We start from the raw sequence: 20,323 nt of genomic DNA, 5'->3' as shown, positions 1-20,323 counted from the left end.
CCTTCAGTGTTCAGTGAACAGCCTAAAGACATACATAAAATGTTATACATTAAATAACAAAGGCAAGAACTACAACTTTGCTCAATACTGGAGAGATGCATCCTTATCATCAGTCCCTTTATTTTTCTTTTTGTTTTTAAGATTTTATTTATTTGGCAGAGAGGCAGGCAGGGAAAGGAGGAAGCAGGCTTCCTGCTAAGCAGAGAGCCTGATGTGGCACTTGATCCCAGGACCCTGAGATTATGACCTGAGCCAAAGGCAGAGGCTTAACCCACTGAGCCACCCAGGCGGCCCATCAGTCCCTTTCTTGACACACAATTTATGTCTAACTCATCTGCAGATTCTAGTGCACTGCTATCCCAGAAAGCACTGGTCTCCAGGACAGGCACACCAGGAACACGGCATTCTTGGAATTTTTTTCTGCAGATAAAGTAATCTGAGGTAGCAATATGAGTAGCTGCACTTAAATGTAAGGAAAGGGTTTTCACCTTGGCAGAAGGCGCTTCCGTCAATCTTATGAAGAGTTTATTGAGGCCTGCAGCAGGGCTGAACGAGTAAACAAAATGACTGTCCTAAGGAAAGAGACCAACCAGTCAGTGTTCTCTCAGACTAATACATCAAAGAACATCATTGTATCTTAAAACATTCAGAATCCAAAGACATAAAAGAGAACACAAATTTTATACTTTAGATCGATTTGCTGATTACTTTTCTCTTGATTTATTAAAAAGATACAAATGAGAAAAAAGCTTGTAAGATTTATCTGCAAGAACAGCAACCAGATAAATCTTTAGGATTGGATTAGCTTGTATAATGTGTATAGATAGCCATATACAGCATGAGTGTTAAAAACCTTCATAAACAGTTGATTTTGCTTAAGTCAGCCTAAGGAAAGAATTCTAAGTATAGAAAAGGAAACATACACACAGGTTCTTTAAGACCATTTTTTTGTTAAAATTATATAGCTGCTAATATTTTATTATAAACCCAAATTAAAGTATAATGGTTACGTAAAGCTACACACATTAAAGCTAGGAATGAATACACCCATGTTCTAGGTATTTGAATCAAAGAAGGGGTATATTTTTTAAATTCTCTAAATTTCCTTTAGGTGAATGTTTGTAATTACAATGGTGGGAAAAGGCAGAATATTTTAAAAAATCAGTACATTTCTTATACCTTAAGAATTTATATTCATAATGTTCTGACATTATGATAAATACAACTTAAGGCATATATATCAAACATGAGAAATCCAGATTCTTACAAAATTTAGGAAAATTTTACTTTGCAATTATGGGTTAGTGTCTTATTTCCAATTGGCTTAGCTGTAATTAACATATTTTATTAAAACACACCATTAAAAGTCATCTGTGCTTCTGGATTAGAAAAATGTATTTTTCAGTAATGAACTACAGAAAATCTTACCAGAAAAACTGGAAGTTGAAATTTATCATTTAAAACTACAGCTTGTACACTACATGGTCCACAGAGCCGGGCAATAACTTCTTTACCCAAAAAATTGGCATGGAAAATAAACAGCAGGATGCCAGAGCCTGAATAAGGGAGAGGTAAAACAGATTTTAGTATCAGCCCTACCATGGCCATCTTTCAACTCTGAAGAAGGCGCACCTGTACAAGTTGGGAGTGATCCCCTCAGTAAGCCTGGTGGAACACACCCTGCCTGATGCCCACTCATACCGGACAATCTGAGTCCCAATTTCAAAACTTGGTGTTACCTAGCATTTTTCAAACCACAGACCCTTTCTATTTTTTTGTCCAAGTGATCCCTACTGACTGCTCAGGGAACAAATTTTTTAAAATACGCTCTCTACGTTAATTTTGGTCTTAAAGGGTAAAAGTTGCTGCTGAATATGTAAAATGTCCATGGATGCAAACTTCTATGATGGTTTCTCTGGGTTTGGGTTTGAGTGACTGTCCATTTTCTTCTACAGTCTTTTAACTTTTCCCAATTTTCTGATTAATACCAAACCTTATTCGGTGGGGTAGGGTAGGGTGGGGACTGTGAAATTTGAAGCTTTCAATGAATATCCAAAATACTCTGCATGACTCATTTTTCTGAACAAAGCTATACTTTTATTACAACAGAAAATAGATACCTGAACTCTATGACCTTTCTGATAAGCCATTTTTTAAGATGAAAAAACACTGATCCAGCCCAATTATAAACAAGAGGAGACTTCATAAAAGAGACCCCCAAGGAACCACTGACTTTTTTTGTTCTGGTCCCAGGGAAAGGAGGACACACTGATTCACCCCTAGCTCTCTCTCTTCTCCTTTCGAAGCTATTTAAGTTTTGTCATACTGATTACTTAAAATGCTATACCCACCCCACACCCGCCCCCAAAGTGCTGAGGTTCAAAAGAAAATGCCTACACACAATATAGGGACTGTTTCTTGTCTTTTTCCCCTCAGTTCCACTATGAATGAGCATCTGATCTGGGACAAAAGTTGAGGTGAATATTTGTTACTCTCTCTATAGAGGAGAGTGGTGGTAACTCTTCAAAATGACCTGAATGGGGACTAGCGGTCTACAGTGAAAATCCTATTTGAAAATCCTTCATTCGGGTGCTGTTCATTCTAACCAAAATCAGTTAGATCTAAGGAAGTTGTGTTCATTAACTCTACTCTGACAAGTACTTGAATTTCACTGACCTACTATGACATGAGGAACCCTAATTAATTTGCTAGCAGTTGTTTCATGCTATCAGTATAAACGTTTTCTCCAGCCAAACTAGGTGTTAAACACAATCACAGTCCCCCTCAAGGAACCAAGGTCAATGCTTCTCAAACTTGAGTGTGTTCCTAAATCACCTGAGATCGTAACCAAGGTGTCAACTGAGAGTCAGGTCTGGGTGGACCTGAGAGTCTGCATCTCTAACAAGCTCTCAGAGCAGTCTGAGACCACACTGACTAGCAAGGGTCAGGAAAACCTATCAGGATCTTGTATCAGGATGACAAGGCGTCTTTGGTAAGGTTTCACATAGAGAAGATTTCTGTTAGCCACGCTAACAGAAAAAAAAAAAATCAGTAACCTTAAGACAGTCCAGGTGCACTGAAGCCCGTAAGTTGTGAATGTTGGGAGACTGGCCCAGATCAGCTGAGCAACCCCTACACCCTGTTCCCCAACCTTGTTCTCACTACTCAGCAATGTAAACTATCTACTTGGACAGCTGAAATCACAAGTGATTCTTCAATGTCAAGTTCACTAAACACAGGTGTTATGTAATAGGTCTTTAATTAAATTTTCATTAATGAATACATACATACATATATATATATATATATATATATATATATATATATATATATAGATTTATTTCTTTATTTGAGAGAGAATGAAGTAAGGGCTGGTGGCCAGAGTCAGAGTGAAAAGGAGAAGCAGACTCCCTGCTAAAGTGCAGATGCATGACTCGATCCCAGGACCCTGAGATCATGACCTGAGCCAAAGGCAGATGCTTAATCAACTGGCCACCCAAGGACCCTATATGTATTTTTTTAAATGGATGTTTTTACTTAACAAAAAAGCCAGAACCGAGTTTCCTACTTTCATGAAGGCAGTGTTCTTTCCACTTAAACAGTTTATGCTGTGTCCCTGTCCTGGAGAAGGGCCATGCCCATGTCATGGTCTTGCCAGCACAGCAGCTGTTAAGCAGAGGCTAGGAACAAGAACCAAAGTTTCCACCTCCTGCTATTCAACTTTCCTATGGGTCAAGACACTGACTTTTTATTTTAATCAAGTTAAAAATCAAAATTAGTTAAATTAATTAATTAAAATTAATTAACAAAAGTTAGTACAATTATTAAGATCCAACTTCCATACTTTTTTTCAAGATCCAAGGCAGGAAGAACAGTTCCAAATACCATGCTTTTTTCATTTTTAAAAAAAATTTAAGATTTATCTGAGGCGGGTGGAAAGACAGAGAGAAAATCTCAAGCAGACTCCCTGCTGTGCAGAGCCCAACTCAGGGCTCAATCTCACGACTCTGGAGATCATGACCTGACCCAGAATGAGGAGTCAGATGCTTAACTGACTGAGCCACCCAGGCACCCCTATGGTTTTTAAACAAGTGCTAACAGTGCTCCGTGGATCCCTCAAAGTCACCTGGGATGGTAGGTATCAGGTCACCTTTTTCTGCCAGAGTAGCTCTGCTGTTAACTATTTTATATAATTATTATGCATAATGGGATTCTGTGAAGATATGTTCATAGAGTTCTATTTAAAAATCAGCTGAAAGTCTATGGCCATACCATCCTGAACATGCCCAATCTCATCTGATTAGAAATCAGCTGATATTTACAGTGTCACTTTTCAAACAAAAACATAGGCTTACCTTCTGGTATGTTCTGTGGGGGTTTGTAATTGAAATCTGTTGAAAAATCTGGTCCCTCACAGAGACGATGACATGCTATTGGAAAAATCGGTTCTAATAGAGCAAGACGTGCTTCAAAGTAATCCCTTATTGTTTCTTCTGCTACTCTTGAAAGTCTAGGCAAAAAGTATAGTAAGAGTTGTTAATATTAATGTAGAAAATAACCATGAGTCATATTCTCAAACTGCTGAATACATGAGGCCTTCCCAAATCAACCTTTAAAATAAATGTAACTTCCTACTCATCCTGCTTCCCTGGTGTATTTTTCTTTAGCACTTAGCAGCTGACACACTGTCTTACTGTCTATGTTGCCACAGGGAATTTAGGCTCTTAAGGGGCCAGTCTTCCCCCAATCCCCCAAGCCCCGCTGCTGTCTGCATCTTCCCAGTCTTCTGAATAGTTCCTGGTGTACAGAGAGCACTCAATACTTATTTGTCTAATGAAAATGAAAATTCTACTGAACAATAAATTTGAGAAGTGCCACAAACACACACACACTTTATAGTACTTAGTTTAGAAGACAGTTAAATAAAATGCTAATACAGATTAGTGCTAATTCAGAAAATATTTTTAAATTATCTTGCTAGGAAAGTAACCAACTCATTTGGTTTTCCCGAGATACTCAGGTTTTAGGAGTGGAAATCCACTGTATTGGGTCATGGACACACAGAGAAATTATGGGTTGGGTAAAGCTCCCAGCAAAGGCTGGACAGACTCACGACATACATGCCATTTTTGGTTTGTTTTTTGTCTCTTGTCTGAAATTTACCTTACTTTCTGCCTAGAATATAGATCCTGGAATTGGAGTAACTATCATGCAGGCATGAAGATTGAAGTCATACCTCTAGACTCCCTGTTATTTTGAACAATAAACATCTTACTCATGTTAACTACTGTTTGTGACGTTTCTGTTACGTGTTGTCAAAATAATTTTTTTTTATTAGTTTCAGAGGCAGAATTTAGTGTTTCATCAGTCGCATATAACACCCAGTGCTCATTACATCAAGTGCCCTCCTTAATGCCTGTCACCTGATTATCCCCTGGCACCACACACACAGTCATCTCCCTTCCAGCAACCCTCAGTTTGTTTCCTAGAGTTCAGCCTCTCTGGTGGTTTGCCTCCCTCTCAATTTTCATCTTATTTTTTCCTTCCTTTCCCCTATGTTCATCTGTTTTGTTTCTTAAATTCCACGAGTGAAATCATCTATTTGTCTTTCTGTGACTGACTTATTTTGCTTAGCGTAATACCCTCTAGTTCCATCCACATCGTTGCAAATGGCAAGATTTCATTCTTTTTGATGACAGAGTAAGCCAGAATAGTTCTTAAGGAAAAAGCTAAGTTACTTGTGTGATTTTCAATGAAAATAAAATGATTTATAATTCATCTGAAAAAGAATGACCTTGAATGGATAAACTGTGGTACATCCAGACAATGGAATAGTTCAGCATTAGAAAGAAATAAGCTAAGCCACGAAGACATGGTGGATCACAATATTTATACAGTATTATTTAGTATTATTTACAACAGCCAAATTATGGAAGCAGCCAAGTGTCCATCGATAGATGATAAATGGATAAAGAAGAGGTAGTATGTAAATTATTGAGCCATAAAAAATTAAATCTTGTTACTTGCAACAACATGGATGGATCAAGAGAGTATAATGCTAAGTGAAATAAGTCAGAGACAAAAGCCATATGATTTCACTCATGTGGAATTTAAGAAAAAAAACAAATGAACAAAGGAAAAATAAAGAGACAAATCAAAAAACCAGACAACTATGGAGAATAAACTGATGGTTCCCACAGGGGAGGTGGGTAGTGGGATGGGAGAAATCAGTGAAGGGGATTAAGAGTGATGAGCACTGGGGCGCCTGGGTGGCTCAGTGGGTTAAGCCGCTGCCTTCGGCTCAGGTCATGATCTCAGGGTCCTGGGATCGAGTCCCGCATCAGGCTCTCTACTCAGCAGGGAGCCTGTTTCCCTTCCTCTCTCTCTGCCTGCCTCTCTGCCTACTTGTGATCTCTCTCTCTGTGTTAAATAAAATATTAAAAAAAAAAAAAGAGTGATGAGCACTGAGTAATATAGAGTTGCTGACTCACTATATTGTACAGCTGAAATATAATACTATGTTAACTAACTGGAATTAAAGCAAACAAATAAAAAAAAAAGACATGGAGGAATCTTCAATGCATATTACTAAGTGAAAGATGCCAATCTGAAAAGGGCAAGTACTATGATTCCAACTGCACGACATTCTGGAAAAAGCAAAACAATGGAGAGAGCAACAAGATCAGTGATTGCCATGGGTCGGGGGGCAGGGGCAGGAAGGGATGAACAGGCAAAGCACAGAGGATTTTTAGGGCAGTGCTATTCTGTATGACACTAATAGTGGGTACACGTCATTATACATTTGTCAAAACTCCACAAAATGCGCGACACCAAGGTGTACCCTAATGTAAACCCATGGACTCTGGATGGTAACTGTCAATGCAGGTTCATTGGTTTTAGCAAATGCACCCCTCTGGTGGACAGATGTTAGTAGGGGAGGTTGTGCATATATGGAAGCAGAGGATATGTAGGAACTCTGTACTTTTAGCTCAACTTCACTGTGAATCTAAAACTGCTTGAAAAAATCATGTCTATTAAAAAAAAAAAATACAGATTAGTTTTAAGAAAGCATGAGTCAAATTATGAGCATAATTAAGATTTTTAAGGAGCTACTCCTATATAGGAGTGTCAGTGTTAAATTTTAAAGTTTGAGACCTCAATAACTGTTAGAAAAATAATTCATATGCCACTTACTAAATTTATGATATTTTGAGAACAGAAGCCTGTCATGACTTCCACTTAACAATCTTCATCTGACCAATTATATACATGATGTGTCCACACAGACTCTGTGACTTAACCATGGCACACTCGCTCACACTTACGTCTCTAAGTGATTCTTCAGCAAGTCATACACCAACACATTGTTACACTGCTTTGCAAAATGCAGTGCGCTGTTTTGGTGCTTCGACAAAATATTGCAGTCAGCTCCACATTCGATTACAAGTCGTACAATATCAGAATTTCCTCTTTTACAGGCCTACAATGGGGAAAAAAGGAACAGGAAATACTTAGCTGTAAGATAACTACCAATCTGTGTTTGCCCCTTTCTTCACATGTGAGCTTGGGAATTTCTGTGAAGAGAAGCACAAGAATGTTGGAAAGGGAGAAAAAAACTTGACACAGGGTCTCACCAAGAGTTTACAAACTGTTAAGTAAACAAACAGTGGTATGCCCCTTTTACTCAGTGAACAGTACTGAAATCTGTGCTACAATTTCATCCCTGACTCCTGGGGAAATGGGCAACTCTAAAAGATACTTCTGTTCCAAGACAGAACAAACACCAGGCCTTCCTAAGCTCTAGCGTGCTCCATTCTTCAGATCAAGTCTCCCGGCGCCACAAAGTAATTTCAACATTTCCCCAGAAGACTGCTTTAAAGGAGACTAATTGAGCATAGATCCAAATTTGAATTCAGCAAATTTAAGATGGACCTGGACACAGTTCAAAGACCATTTCCAGAGTAAAAAGACCTACATCTATGTTTTCTCCTGTCTGTTATTTATTTACCAGCTAAAGGACGTCAAAGTAAGTCCCTAATTCTGAATCTCACTGTTTCCATTTGTTGAGAGGGGATCACAGTACTTCCACCTCACAACACTGAGGCTGAAATTAAATAACATATTGTAAAGGAACCAGGGCAAGCCAGTAAGCTTTTCTACAAAAACAAGGCCATCTGGTATGCTACCACTCCAGACAGTATTTCTACAGAGTAGGTTTTTAAGCTGCGCAAGTGCTAGGTCAAAGGGCATGCATCTCATGGAATAGCTGATAAATATGCCCTTCAAAAGAATGTAACTCAGTGGTTCCCACTGGGGTGATCTGCCCCCCAGGGGAATTCAGGCAATGTATGGAGACATTTCTGGTTGTTACAGGGCATCTGGAGCAGAAGTGAGGGATGCTGTTATACATGCTACAAATGATCTGGCCCACATTGCCAGGAGGGAGAAGGTTGAAAAGCCCTGCTGGAACCAATTATATGCCCCACATTGGTGGGTGGAGAATGTGGTTTCTCCACCCCTTCACACTCTGGTAATGACCAATTTTTTTTTTAATTTTTTATTTTTTATAAACATATATTTTTATCCCCAGGGGTACAGGTCTGTGAATCTCCAGGTTTACACACTTCACAGCACTCACCAAAGCACATACCCTCCCCAATGTCCATAATCCCACCTCCTTCTCCCAACCCCCCTCCCCCCAGCAACCCTCAGTTTGTTTTATGAGATTAAGAGTCACTTATGGTTTGTCTCCCTCCCAATTCCATCTTGTTTGGTAATGACCAATTTTATATATTATTTCTGAGATGAAAGGTTTTTTAAATTTTGTTTCAAAAATTTCTGAAAATCTCTCCCCGTGTTTATTTCTTCTAATTCTAAAAACCAATTTAATATACTAAATCCTTAAAGCTTAAGAAACCAGTACCAAAAAAAAAAACCCAATACAAACAAAAACCAGACCAAAACAAAAAACAAAAACAAAGTTTAAATACAGTTATAGGCAGTATTATTCAGACAGCAGTTAAATATGCTTTAAGTACTTCTCTAGGAAGAAGGAACAAACAGTCCCTCGATCCCTTCCGCTCTGGACACTGCCTTCCTCCTTGTCAGATCAACTCTGAAGTGCCTGCTACATCCAAGATCCACCTCCTCACCTTGTGCAACCCCACACCCCTCATACCCAACAAATGAGGGCCCTAATACCCTCTCCAGTGCTACTTCCCTATGGAACTTCCCAGTCTCTTTCTCTGGCATCTCTGCCTCAGCAGATGCTGCAGGCCTCCTTAAAATGCTCAGGACACGTTTCTCTCCTGATCTTCCTCCTCCTTCTCTAGTCTTCCCTATGTGGCTGCCTTCCATCTCTGGCTTTTCTTTCCCTTCCAACTCTCAGCAGTGACCCCACTCTCACCCTAGGGCTGTAACTGTGATGACCCTGAATCTGAATCTATAGCCCACCCCGCTCTCTTGAGCTAAAGAACACATGTGAAACATCATCAGAGCATTCCTAGCTCAAATGCAACACCACTCATTGTATACTGCCTGAGTTCCCGAAATTAAGAAATAAGATTACCAAGCATCACCTTCAATTACCAAGCCCTGTGAGTTCTATCTTCTTAAACCACTGGTCAGGGGCGCCTGGATGGCTCAGTGGGTTAAAGCCTCTGCCTTCGGCTCAGGTCATGATCCCAGGGTCCTGGGATCGAGCCCCGCATCAGGCTCTCTGCTCAGCGGGGAGCCTGCTTCCCTTTCTCTCTCTCTGCCCACTTCTCTGCCTACTTGTGATCTCTGTCTGCCAAACAAATAAATAAAATCTTTTAAAAAAAATAAACCACTGGTCAGTCTATCCACTTCCATCTCCACTGTCACTACCTAGGTACAGACTATTATTTCACTTAATTTTATTTATTTAATTTTTTAAAGACTTAATTTTTTTTTTTAAGATTTTATTTATTTATTTGACAGACAGAGATCACAAGTAGGCAGAGAGGCAGGTAGAGAGATACAGAGGAGGAAGCAGACTCCCTGCTGAGCAGAAAGCCTGATGCGGGCCTCAATCCCAAGACCCTGGGATCATGACCTGAGCTGAAGGCAGAGACTTTAACCCACTGAGCCACCCAGGTGCCCCTATTTCACTTAATTTTTTTTTAAAAGATTTTATTTATTTGGGAGAGAGAGAGAGAGAATGAGAGAGAGCATGAGTGGAGAAAGGTCAGCAGGAGAAACAGACTCCCTGCCAAGCAGGGAGCCCGATGTGGGACTAGATCCTGGGATTCCAGGATCGTGAGCCGAGCTGAAGTCAGTCACTTAACCAACTGAGCCACTCAGGAGCCTTATTTCACTTATTTTAAAAACATCTCTGTACTGTTTTTATTTATTTATTTTTTAAATTTATTTATTTTACAGAGAAAGAGTAGGCAGAGAGGCAAGCAGAGAGAGAGAGGAAGAAGCAGGCTCCCTGCTGAGCAGAGAGCCTGATGTGGGGCTTGATCCCAGGACCCTGAGATCATGACCTGAGCAGAGGGCAGAGCTTTTAACACAATGAGCCACCCAGGTGTCCCACTGCTTGTCCTTTTAACCAATTCGTTCCCCCTACTGAACTAAGTGAGGGACATTAAAAACAACCACCTTTATTCTGATTATGTCTTTCTCTAGCTTAAACCTTTTAGCAGCCTCCAACTATTTCAGGACCAAGTTATCCTAATTCCTTGTTCCAGATATAGACCATGTCCATGCTCACTGCCCTATGTGCACACCTTTATGCACAAGACTACTTAAGTATTTACTGTTTAGAATGTACCTGGTGATTTCTCAATAAGACAAAGTTTTAATTCATATTTGATGTGCCAATTCTTCTCTAAGCATATGGCAACAGAAAACACAAAGGAAAACTAAAACTCAAAAGTAGGGCTCCTGAACAAAATAAGCATTTCCATAAACCAAAAATGATATGGAAACACAAGCAGTGAGCAAGGTCCACATCTCGAGCATGGAAGAAGGTTGAGGGGATAGATGAACTGGGCCTTGCTCTCTCACTCAGGAAAGACGGCTGAAAATAGGTACTATAGACAAACACCCACTTGGGTCATTTTCTTGCACAAAACTATATCTACAAACACAGCAGTAAGACAGAGCCTCCACGCTGGGAACTAATGCATGGCTCGGTGTCAGGACCTGCTCTGTCCTAATGGCATTTTAGGCCAGGAACCTAAACTACCACAGTAGTGAGACCGGGGTTGGCCCCAGGAGAAGCAAAAACAAAACTGCTAAATAGGGAGAGGTCATCAAAGGGATAGTCATGGGGGAGGCTTGAACAACCTTCCACTCAAAATGGTCAGCAAACCACAATTCCAAATACACATGAAGAAATTGGAGGCTAAGGAGATGAATCCACCAATGTAAAATAATAATGAAAGTACATCATGTTCTTTTCCACTCCCAGCTCTCTGCATATCCTATTCCATTTCCTGCTTATACAGTTCATCCCTGCCTGCTTATATGTCATTTGTAAGATGCAGCTCAGCCACCTATCATATCCACCCTTTTTTTTTTTAAAGTAATCTCTACGCTCAACATGGGGCTCAAAACTTATGACCCCAAGATCAAGAGTCATATGCTCTATCGACTGAGCCCACCAGATGTTCTACCCTGTCCCACCGTGAATCTGCACTGCTCAGCTCAACTTTTATGTAATCCCATGGCTCTCTGGGTTTTTTCCTATGACATTATTGCTCATATCAACTCTTAATTTTGCTGACCTATTTCTCCTACACATTTGTGTCCTGTTCCCCATCATATTCCCAGCCCCCAGCAGAGTGCCTGGCAATCAGGGTACTAACAGGAACATCTGTCAAGACCGAAGTGAAATATTTACCTTCATTAGAGCAGTCTCACCATTGCTCTGCTGGACATTAACAAAAGCTCCTGCTTCCAAAAGAATAGCCACTGTAGTTAAAAAGTTCTAGTTAAAAAAAAAAAAAAAGGCAAATTTAATTCCCAGAATTCTTTAAAAGATAGTTTTTGATGACTTGAAGTTTTTAGCCATCCAGAAAAATACTCAGATTCTATCCCAAGCAGGTCAGTGAATATGGGTCTTCACTGTGCCCACCATTCAGGCCCCATGCACAACCATACACAATTTAACAGTAACTTCAACCTTAAGTTTAACTACTGGTTTCAACATAAGAAACTCTGTATATCAATCCTTTAAAAAGATAGTATGTGGAAACATTTTAATTATGTTCTTAATCAAAAGGAACACTTAATTTCAATTGGGAAAGATTTTTAAGATTTTTTTAAGGGTATCTTTCATGTTATTTTCTCTCTTTTTTAAAGATTTTATTTATTTATTTGACAAAGAGAACGATCACAAGTAGACAGAGAGGCAGGCAGAGAGAGAAGGGGAAGCAGAGCTTGATCCCAGGACCCTGAGATCATGACCTGAGCCGAAGGCAGAGGTTTAACCCACTGAGCCACCCAGGTGCCCCAGTTTTAAGAGTTAAAAATTTTTTTTTTATTTGACAGAGAGAGACACAGCCAGAGAGGGAACACAAGCAGGGTGAGAGGGAGAAGCAGGCCTCCTGCCAAGCAGGGAGCCTGACACAGGGCTTGATTCCAGGACCCCAGGACCATGACTTGAGCCAAAGGCGGACACTTAACGAATGAGCCACCCATGTGCCCCAAACTGGAAAAGATCTTTAAAAGATTTAAGATTGAAACCAACATTAGTATATTAATCAGAGGCCTTTTTTCTTTTCTTTTTTTTCAAGTACTTCTATGCCCAGTATGGAGTTTGAATTCATAACCCTGAGATCAAGAGTCACATGCTCTACAGATTAAGCCAACCAGGTGCCCCTAGGGTCTTTTTTCAATATGAATCACTTCCCACTAGATAAATCACATTTTGAAAATTCAATTATAAAGTACTACTATTGACAAAAAAAAAATCTATTCATGGTAAGTCCTAGATGAATTGAAATATGAGATTCTAAAGTTACGTGACCATAAGAGTTTTATTTCTCCACAGAAACAGACTCCTGTTCTGGTCCACAGGCAGGAATTCCTACAGAATAAGAAACTGAGGTCTTTTGAGTTCCCAACCTTCTCAGCTGCATGAATGAGGGCAGTGGTCCCATTCTTCTGTCTGCCATTCACCTTAGCCCCCTTCTTGATGAGGAGCCTCAGCAGGTCGTCTTGCCCTCCTGCTGCAGCAAGCATCACCAGAGTCATCCCGCTTGAATCCTTCATTGGTTTTGTTGAGGAAAAAGACATGTCAGTGTCCATCAGAAAAATTTTAGAGCTAAGTCTTTTTGTCTATGATGTTTCAATGTGAAATCACTTAAATACATGGATTTAAGCAGCTACTTAAGGTTTTTATAAAATATCCTTGTAATAATTAGAAATATCACAGTTTCTTTCAGATGTAAATATAAAATTTTACAACTTCCATGTTTGTTTGTTTGTTTTAAGAATTTATTTATTTATTTGAGAGAGACCGAGCATGAAAAGGGGAAGGTCAGAGGGAGAAGCAGGGAGCCGAGCAGGGAGCCTGATGCAGGACTCCATCCAGGACTCCAGTATCATGACCTGAGCTGAAGGCAGTCGATCAATCAACTGAGTCACCCAGATGCCCTACAACTTCCATGTTTTAAAGGCCTATCATATCAACACTTGGAACAACATGTGATGAATAGTATTTGTATCTTGATGCTATAAAAATGGCAAAGTATTCATTACACATTTCATACACAAAAGTCTCCTTGTGTTCTAGGTAAAACAGGTGAAACTTACTCACTCACTTGATACTCACTTAGTTGGCTGAAAGACCTAAGGCTCGAAATGACTACTAGATGTAACCTAAGTCCACTCTATTGATGACGGGCTAACTGAATGGTGTCACCACAAATGGTGGCCTATATGAATATAACTGTTGGGAAGTGACGGTTGGCTACTCAAAGGATAAAGAAAAAAATTCAGAAGGAGGAAACTGATACGATTGGATTCTAAGATGCTATGACAAAATAGAGAAATTAAAATACTTTAAAGAGATAAAATTACATAAAGTTGACAAAAAATAAAAAGGTAATAGCTTAAATATTTTCAATCATTAACTGAAACAAAAAAACATTTATTAAATACCATCCATTTATTAAATGCCATTTATTAAATACCATCTACTAAAACCAAGTTCTAATAGTTACTTTGTTGTTAATTTGGCTATAGGAATTTGGCTATAAAATTCACTTATATGAGCAATCTGAAGGAATACAAAAGTCTTCTGAGTAAGAGAGTGCACTTCCTCTCATTTGTAAAATATCCGATTACTACAAAACATGTTAAAGGGGAAAAAACCTTCTTCTAATTTATTCATAAAGACCAAGCTACATTAGTAATAAAGTAGGAAAAAAAAATCTGATAAAACCCAGCATCCATCCAACCCTGATAAAAACTTAAGCAGGTAAACAAAGGAAGTCTAGAAAGAGAAAGACTACTGTCCACAAGAAACCCACAACAGTAAAAGAGAAAGAGCACCTTCACACACAGCCTAAGGGGAAATCCCCACTCAGATCAGAAGCAGAACAGGATCACTTCCACTACTACTATTCTTCAAAATGTTACCAAGTTCACAACACCAGAAAAAGAAAGATTACTGGGAAAAAGGAAACAAAATAGTTACTTTTTAATAGGTGATCATATTCTCTGCCCAGAGAATCCCAGGCAAGTGACTTAAAATTATTACAGTAAGAGAATTTCACAGTGACGGGAGACCACATATATGCACATGGGTGCACACGTGCACACACACACACAAATCAATAGCTTCACCAAACATACAGAATAACCAGTTAGAAGACAAAATGTGGGAGGAAAAAGATCCTAATGATCATACTGAGATAATTTAAAAGTTATCAAATATGTAGGAACACAACCAAAATAAATGTGCAAGAACCATACAAAGAAAAGAAAATTTATAAAACTTTGCTTTAGGAATAAATGAAGAGCTGAATGAATGTAGAGTTACCATGTTCTTATTTGGAGGACTAAAAATGTAAAAATGTCAATTCTCAGTCAAATTAATCTATAGAGTTCATGCAATTTTACCCAAAATCTCAGTAATTCTTTTGAACTGTAACTCCTAAGGAGTAAGCTTTAAAAAAATCCACCACCGGGGGGCCTGCTTCCTCCTCTCTCTCTGCCTGCCTCTCTGCCTACTCGTGATCTCTGTCAAATAAATAAACAAAATCTTAAAAAAAAAATAAATAAAAAAAAATAAAAAAATCTACCACCAAAGCAAAAATACTAAAGAAGAAAGTATAAAAAATCTTTTGTAAACAAGACACCCAAAGCCATAAAGGAAAGGATCAACAGATATGACTATCTAAAAATAAAAATCCTCTGAATAATAAAAGACTCAAAAACAAAAACTAAAAACTAGGAAGAAAGGGTTAAGGCGCTTTCATTAAAAGAAAAAACACCCCCTCCCCCATAAATCAAAATGAAAAACCTCTAGCAACAGAACCATGGGCAACTGCTGTGAAGAGGAGACTACCACCAAAGCACCATCAGAGACAAGGACACAAGGAGTCGTTCTATGCCCCTCAGAGCAGCGGAGATTCAACCACAGACAAAAACTAGACAGGCCACAGCTAAACCAAATGGTTGCTCCTGGGGCTGGAATTACAAGGTCTATAATTTTCTACACTATACATTCCTACTGTGTTTTCAGTTTACAAAATGAACATTACTTTTTTAATTTTTAAAAAATGAAAAATAAAATAGAATTATATTAAAAGAGCTACTATCTTTATTTCATGAGATTTTACTAATTACCTCTTGGTCCAGGTTATAGTCTTCATTTGAATTAAGTGCAACTTTTACAGCAATATAATCCCCATTTTTCACAGCATCCCTCAATAAATCTACAATATAAGAATTAAGAAAAATTAGGCTTCTCATATCTAGATACATGAAAAGGACCACCAAAATTCCTAAACTACTCACTACTTGAAATTGCATTTGCTGTGGTAAAGTTCTCATCTTCCCCGTCAAGATGCTTTTGAAAATCTTCTAGTTTCATCCATTCCAACTGCAAGTCCATGCCCAAACTCAAAATCTGTTGTCTGCCATCTGGAACACAGAAGAGCCTTATAAATACACATTTTCTTTTCCTGTAACAATGCTGTTTTATTAACTTTTGGTGTCTAAAGCAAAGTTTCATATACACTCGTAATATATTTCATTATGTAATTGAGTCTTTAATTAAATTTCTGCTTTTCTTGGTAAAGTAATACCAACTACCCACATTTAGATGTCACAGTGCTTCAAAAGCATAAATACAAGATTAAGTAGCTCAAAGGAAGAGAGAAAAATCATAGGGATTCAGTAAGAGGAATCTCTTAACATTTCTATCTTTGGCCATTCTTCTTGGATATGCATTGCCTACAATCATTTATGCAAGTAAAGCCATTCTAAATGTGTAAACCAAGGGCACCTGGGTGGCTCAATCATTCAGCATCTGTCTTTGGCTCAGATCATGATCCTAGGGTCCAGTGACTGAGCCCCATATTGGGTTCCCTGCTCTGTGGGAAGCCTGCTTCTCCCTCTCTCACTCCCTCTGCTTGTATTCCCTATCTCTTTCTCTGTGTCAAATAAATTTTTAAAAATCTTTAAATGTGTAAATTAGACCTGTATGTAAATAAGTCACTGGTCTTTCAGACTCAGCTCCAGGTCCTTCTCTTGGAAGTCCTCTGTGCTTCCTCCTACCCACAAAGCAAGTACTAGTTTCCTCCCTCATCTGTCTGACCCAGGAGCTTTCCTAACATTAGGAAAGAACATGTTCATCCACTATTGACAGTGCAGCAAATAAGATCTGAGCATTAATTCATTGGGGAGTATTCAAAACAACTGTCTTATTTTATTTTTAAATATTTTATTTATGTATTTATTTGTGGGGGGCAGAGAGGGGCAGAAGGAGAGGTAAGCAGTCTCCACACCCAGCACAGAGCCTGATGTAGAGCTTGATCCCGTGACTCTGAAATCATGACCTGACCTGAAATCAAGAGTTGAGTGCCCAACTAACTGAACCACCCATCCAGACGCCCTTCAACTGTGCTATTTTAAAAAGCAAAAATAAAAAATATTTTATGGTAAAAGTATTTTCACCTAAAACCAATTCCTCAAACTACACAAATGTCAGGCAGTTAACCTTGCCATAGACATGAAGTTTGTAAAAGACACAAATAAATGAAAGAAATTCTTCCAAAGCTTTCAACTCAAACCCACACTTCTCTTTGCTACCTCCAAGAGCATCCCATCATAGAAAAAGCACAGCCTTAAGAGCTACACATACTGGATTTTCTGTATCCCAGCTCCTTATGTCAGTTGCATGGCTTTGAGTAAGTCATGTAAACTTGGAGTACCTCACTTTCTGAGTAACAGCAGTAGTAGTAATAGTAAAAGCAGCTAACATTCAGGGAGAAGTGTTAAAGTATTTACATAAATTAGCACATTTAATCCACACACAATAACATATACAGGGATACATGTTATGCGTAAGAAAACAAGGCAAAGAGGTTCTGTGATTTGCTCACACACATCAGTAAGCCAACAGGCTTCTTCTCACTGAGTTGTATCTGAGCCCACAGCAGGACCTCCTCTCTCTAGCGCAGCCCCACAATACCATGGACAGATCTGTGAAGCAGGACAGAAGAGGGTTCGTATCAATTGAGATACCACCACCTAACTTACAGGACTGTTACAAGTAACAAAAACATGCAACATAAATAACAAGAAAAGGTATGCTGTAGCTTGGATTTTGATCTCTAACAAAGCCAATTTGTTCAAAATCCTATGTTCATTCCTACCAAGTACTGGATCTTGATTTGGCATCTGGTAGTTTAAGCCTTTCTATTTTTAATAACTTTATTAATTTAATAAAAAGCTTATTTTTATTAACTAAAAGAATGTGTTAGGAGGTAAACATCTGTGAACAGAGCACTAATTTGAGCACAGACCCACTCTGGGGCCTCAACACTCCCCATACCATGCTATCCCCCACCACAGTGATGTCACAGAGTTTGAATCTGTCATTCCCTTCTGTTCTTTTTAAAAATGGTTTTGCCATAAATACATATATCCTAAAAAATCTACAGTTGTTTCTTAGCTTTATAAAAATTGGTATTGGGTGAATGGGTTGCTCAGTCGGTTAAGCGTCTGCCTTTGGCTCAGGTCATGATCTCTGGGTCCTGGGATTGAGACCCATATAGACCCATATAGACCCTGCTTAGTGTGGTGTCTGCTTCTCCCTCTCCCTCTGCCCCTCCCTCCTGCTCCTGCTCATGCTCATGCTTACATGTGCATGATCTCTCTCTAAGAAACAAAATCTTTAAAAAGAAATTGGTAGGGTGCCTAGGTGGCTCACTGGGTTAAGCCTCTGCCTTCGGCTCAGGTCATGATCTCAGGGATCCGACCCAGCATCAGGCTCTCTGCTCAGCCAGGAGCCTGCTTCCCCTTCTCTCTCTCTCTGCCTGCCTCTCTGCCTACTTGTGATCTCTGTGTGTCAAATAAGTAAGTAGATAAATAAATAAATAAAATCTTAAAAAAAAAAAAGAAATTGGTATCTACATGGCTAATTTTGTGCATCATATTGACTGGATTAAGGGATGCCCAGATAGCTGGTAAAACATTATTTCTGGATGTGTCTCTGAGGGCCTTTCTGGGAGATTAGCATTTGAATTAGAATGAGCTGAAGATCTGCCCTCATCAGTGTGGGCAGGTAACATGCAATCCTCTGCACTACACAAGAACACAGATTCTCTCTTCTTGAGCTGGGACCTCCATCTTCTACCTTGACAGCAGGAATCCTGGCTCTTGGACCTTTGGACTTTCAGGTTTACACCATCAGCTCTGTGATTCTCAGGCCTTTGCACTGAGACTAGACCAAAATTACAGTTTCATCTTTCCTGGGTCTACACTGCAAATGGCAGGTTGTGGGACTATTCTAAACCTTTATAATCACACATGCCAATTCTTTCTTACAAACCTCCTTTTTTAATATATATCCTATTGATTCTGTTTCTCTGGAGAATCCAATACAGTATCATACTGAAGAAATTTTTAAATATATTTAAATATATTTATCAATCCTTTGTTTTTTTCACCTTTTTAAATGGGAACTTTAATGAATACAACTGCTTTGCAACCAACTTTATCACTCTTTTCTTTTATGGTACTTTTATGCGTCTTGTTTCAGAAATCCTTCTCTATCTTAAAGATATGATCCTTTGTCCTCCAAATATCTACTATCTAACTGTCCTCTTTATATTTAAGACCTTAATCCATCAGAATTTGGTTTTTGTGTATGGTTTCTTCCACGGATAACCAAGTATCCTCATACCATCTATAAAGAGCTTATCTTTCCCCAGGGATCTGTTGCCACTTACTATCTATCCAGTTTCCACATCTGCAAGGGTCCTAGTCTGAAAACTCTACTCAATTAACTAATTTAACCCTCTCTGTGTCAAGTAAATATTGTAGCTATACAATACAGCAGGTCTTGATTACTACTGGGATAACTGGTTTTGGCTTTTGGTTCCTCTTCCACATAAATTTTAGAATCAGTATTTATAAATTCCATTAAAAACTATGTTGGGGGCGCCTGGGTGGCTCAGTGGGTTAAGCCGCTGCCTTCGGCTCAGGTCATGATCTCAGGGTCCTGGGATCGAGTCCCACATCGGGCTCTCTGCTCAGCGGGGGGCCTGCTTCCCTTCCTCTCTCTCTGTGATCTCTTCCCTTCCTCTCTCCTACTGTGATCTCTCTCTGTCAAATAAATAAATAAAATCTTTAAAAAAAAAAAAAAAAAAAAAAAAAAAAAAAACTATGTTGGGAAGCTGACTGGAAACAGAGTGACATTATAGACCAACTTAATGAAAATATCAAATTTATATTGTGTTTATTAATAAAATGGTATTAATTTTAACTTTATAAAAACTTTCAAAAAGTTTTTATAATTTTCTCCATATAGGTCTTACAGATCTTCATACACAATATTCTTAGAAATCTTTTAAATGTATTGCTATTGAAAATTAATTTTCTCATCCCCCTACCTTTTTAACTGAAGTATAGTTGATACACAATGTTACACTAGTTTCAGGTGTACAACATAGTGATTCAACAACTCTATACCTTGCACTATGTTCACCGAAGTGGAGCTATCATCTGTCACCATATAATACTATTACAATATCACTGACTATATTCCCTATGCGGTCCTTTTATCCTGGTGACTTATTCATTCCATAACTAGAAACCTGTATCTCCCACTCCCCTT

The 20,323-nt window shown here is 38.8% G+C and overlaps 1 protein-coding gene across 3 annotated transcripts in view; it reads right to left on the bottom strand.

The window, feature by feature from the left end:
- The window catches only part of MPHOSPH8 (M-phase phosphoprotein 8), a 57,116-nt gene that overhangs the window by 461 nt on the left and 36,332 nt on the right, over window positions 1-20,323 (bottom strand). The window contains exons 6-13 of one of the 3 annotated variants that reach the window (XM_045072421.1): window positions 15,997-16,122; window positions 15,826-15,914; window positions 13,096-13,236; window positions 11,870-11,956; window positions 7,326-7,480; window positions 4,356-4,510; window positions 1,429-1,556; window positions 489-572 (exon numbers count right to left, since the gene is read on the bottom strand). In XM_045072421.1, coding sequence (XP_044928356.1) covers window positions 489-572; window positions 1,429-1,556; window positions 4,356-4,510; window positions 7,326-7,480; window positions 11,870-11,956; window positions 13,096-13,236; window positions 15,826-15,914; window positions 15,997-16,122 — 965 coding nt within the window. Of the gene's footprint in view, window positions 1-217; window positions 573-1,428; window positions 1,557-4,355; window positions 4,511-7,325; window positions 7,481-11,869; window positions 11,957-13,095; window positions 13,237-15,825; window positions 15,915-15,996; window positions 16,123-20,323 lie in introns of those variants that run through there. The other 2 variants (XM_045072419.1, XM_045072420.1) reach the window with 2 other exon arrangements.

Source organism: Mustela putorius, unplaced genomic scaffold, assembly GCF_011764305.1.
Source record: "Mustela putorius furo isolate JIRA1106 unplaced genomic scaffold, ASM1176430v1.1 tig00004035_pilon_pilon_pilon, whole genome shotgun sequence".
NCBI classification, from domain to species: domain Eukaryota; kingdom Metazoa; phylum Chordata; class Mammalia; order Carnivora; family Mustelidae; genus Mustela; species Mustela putorius.
The sequence above is the reverse complement of the archived record's forward strand: the minus strand, read 5'-3'. Positions and strand labels throughout refer to the sequence as shown.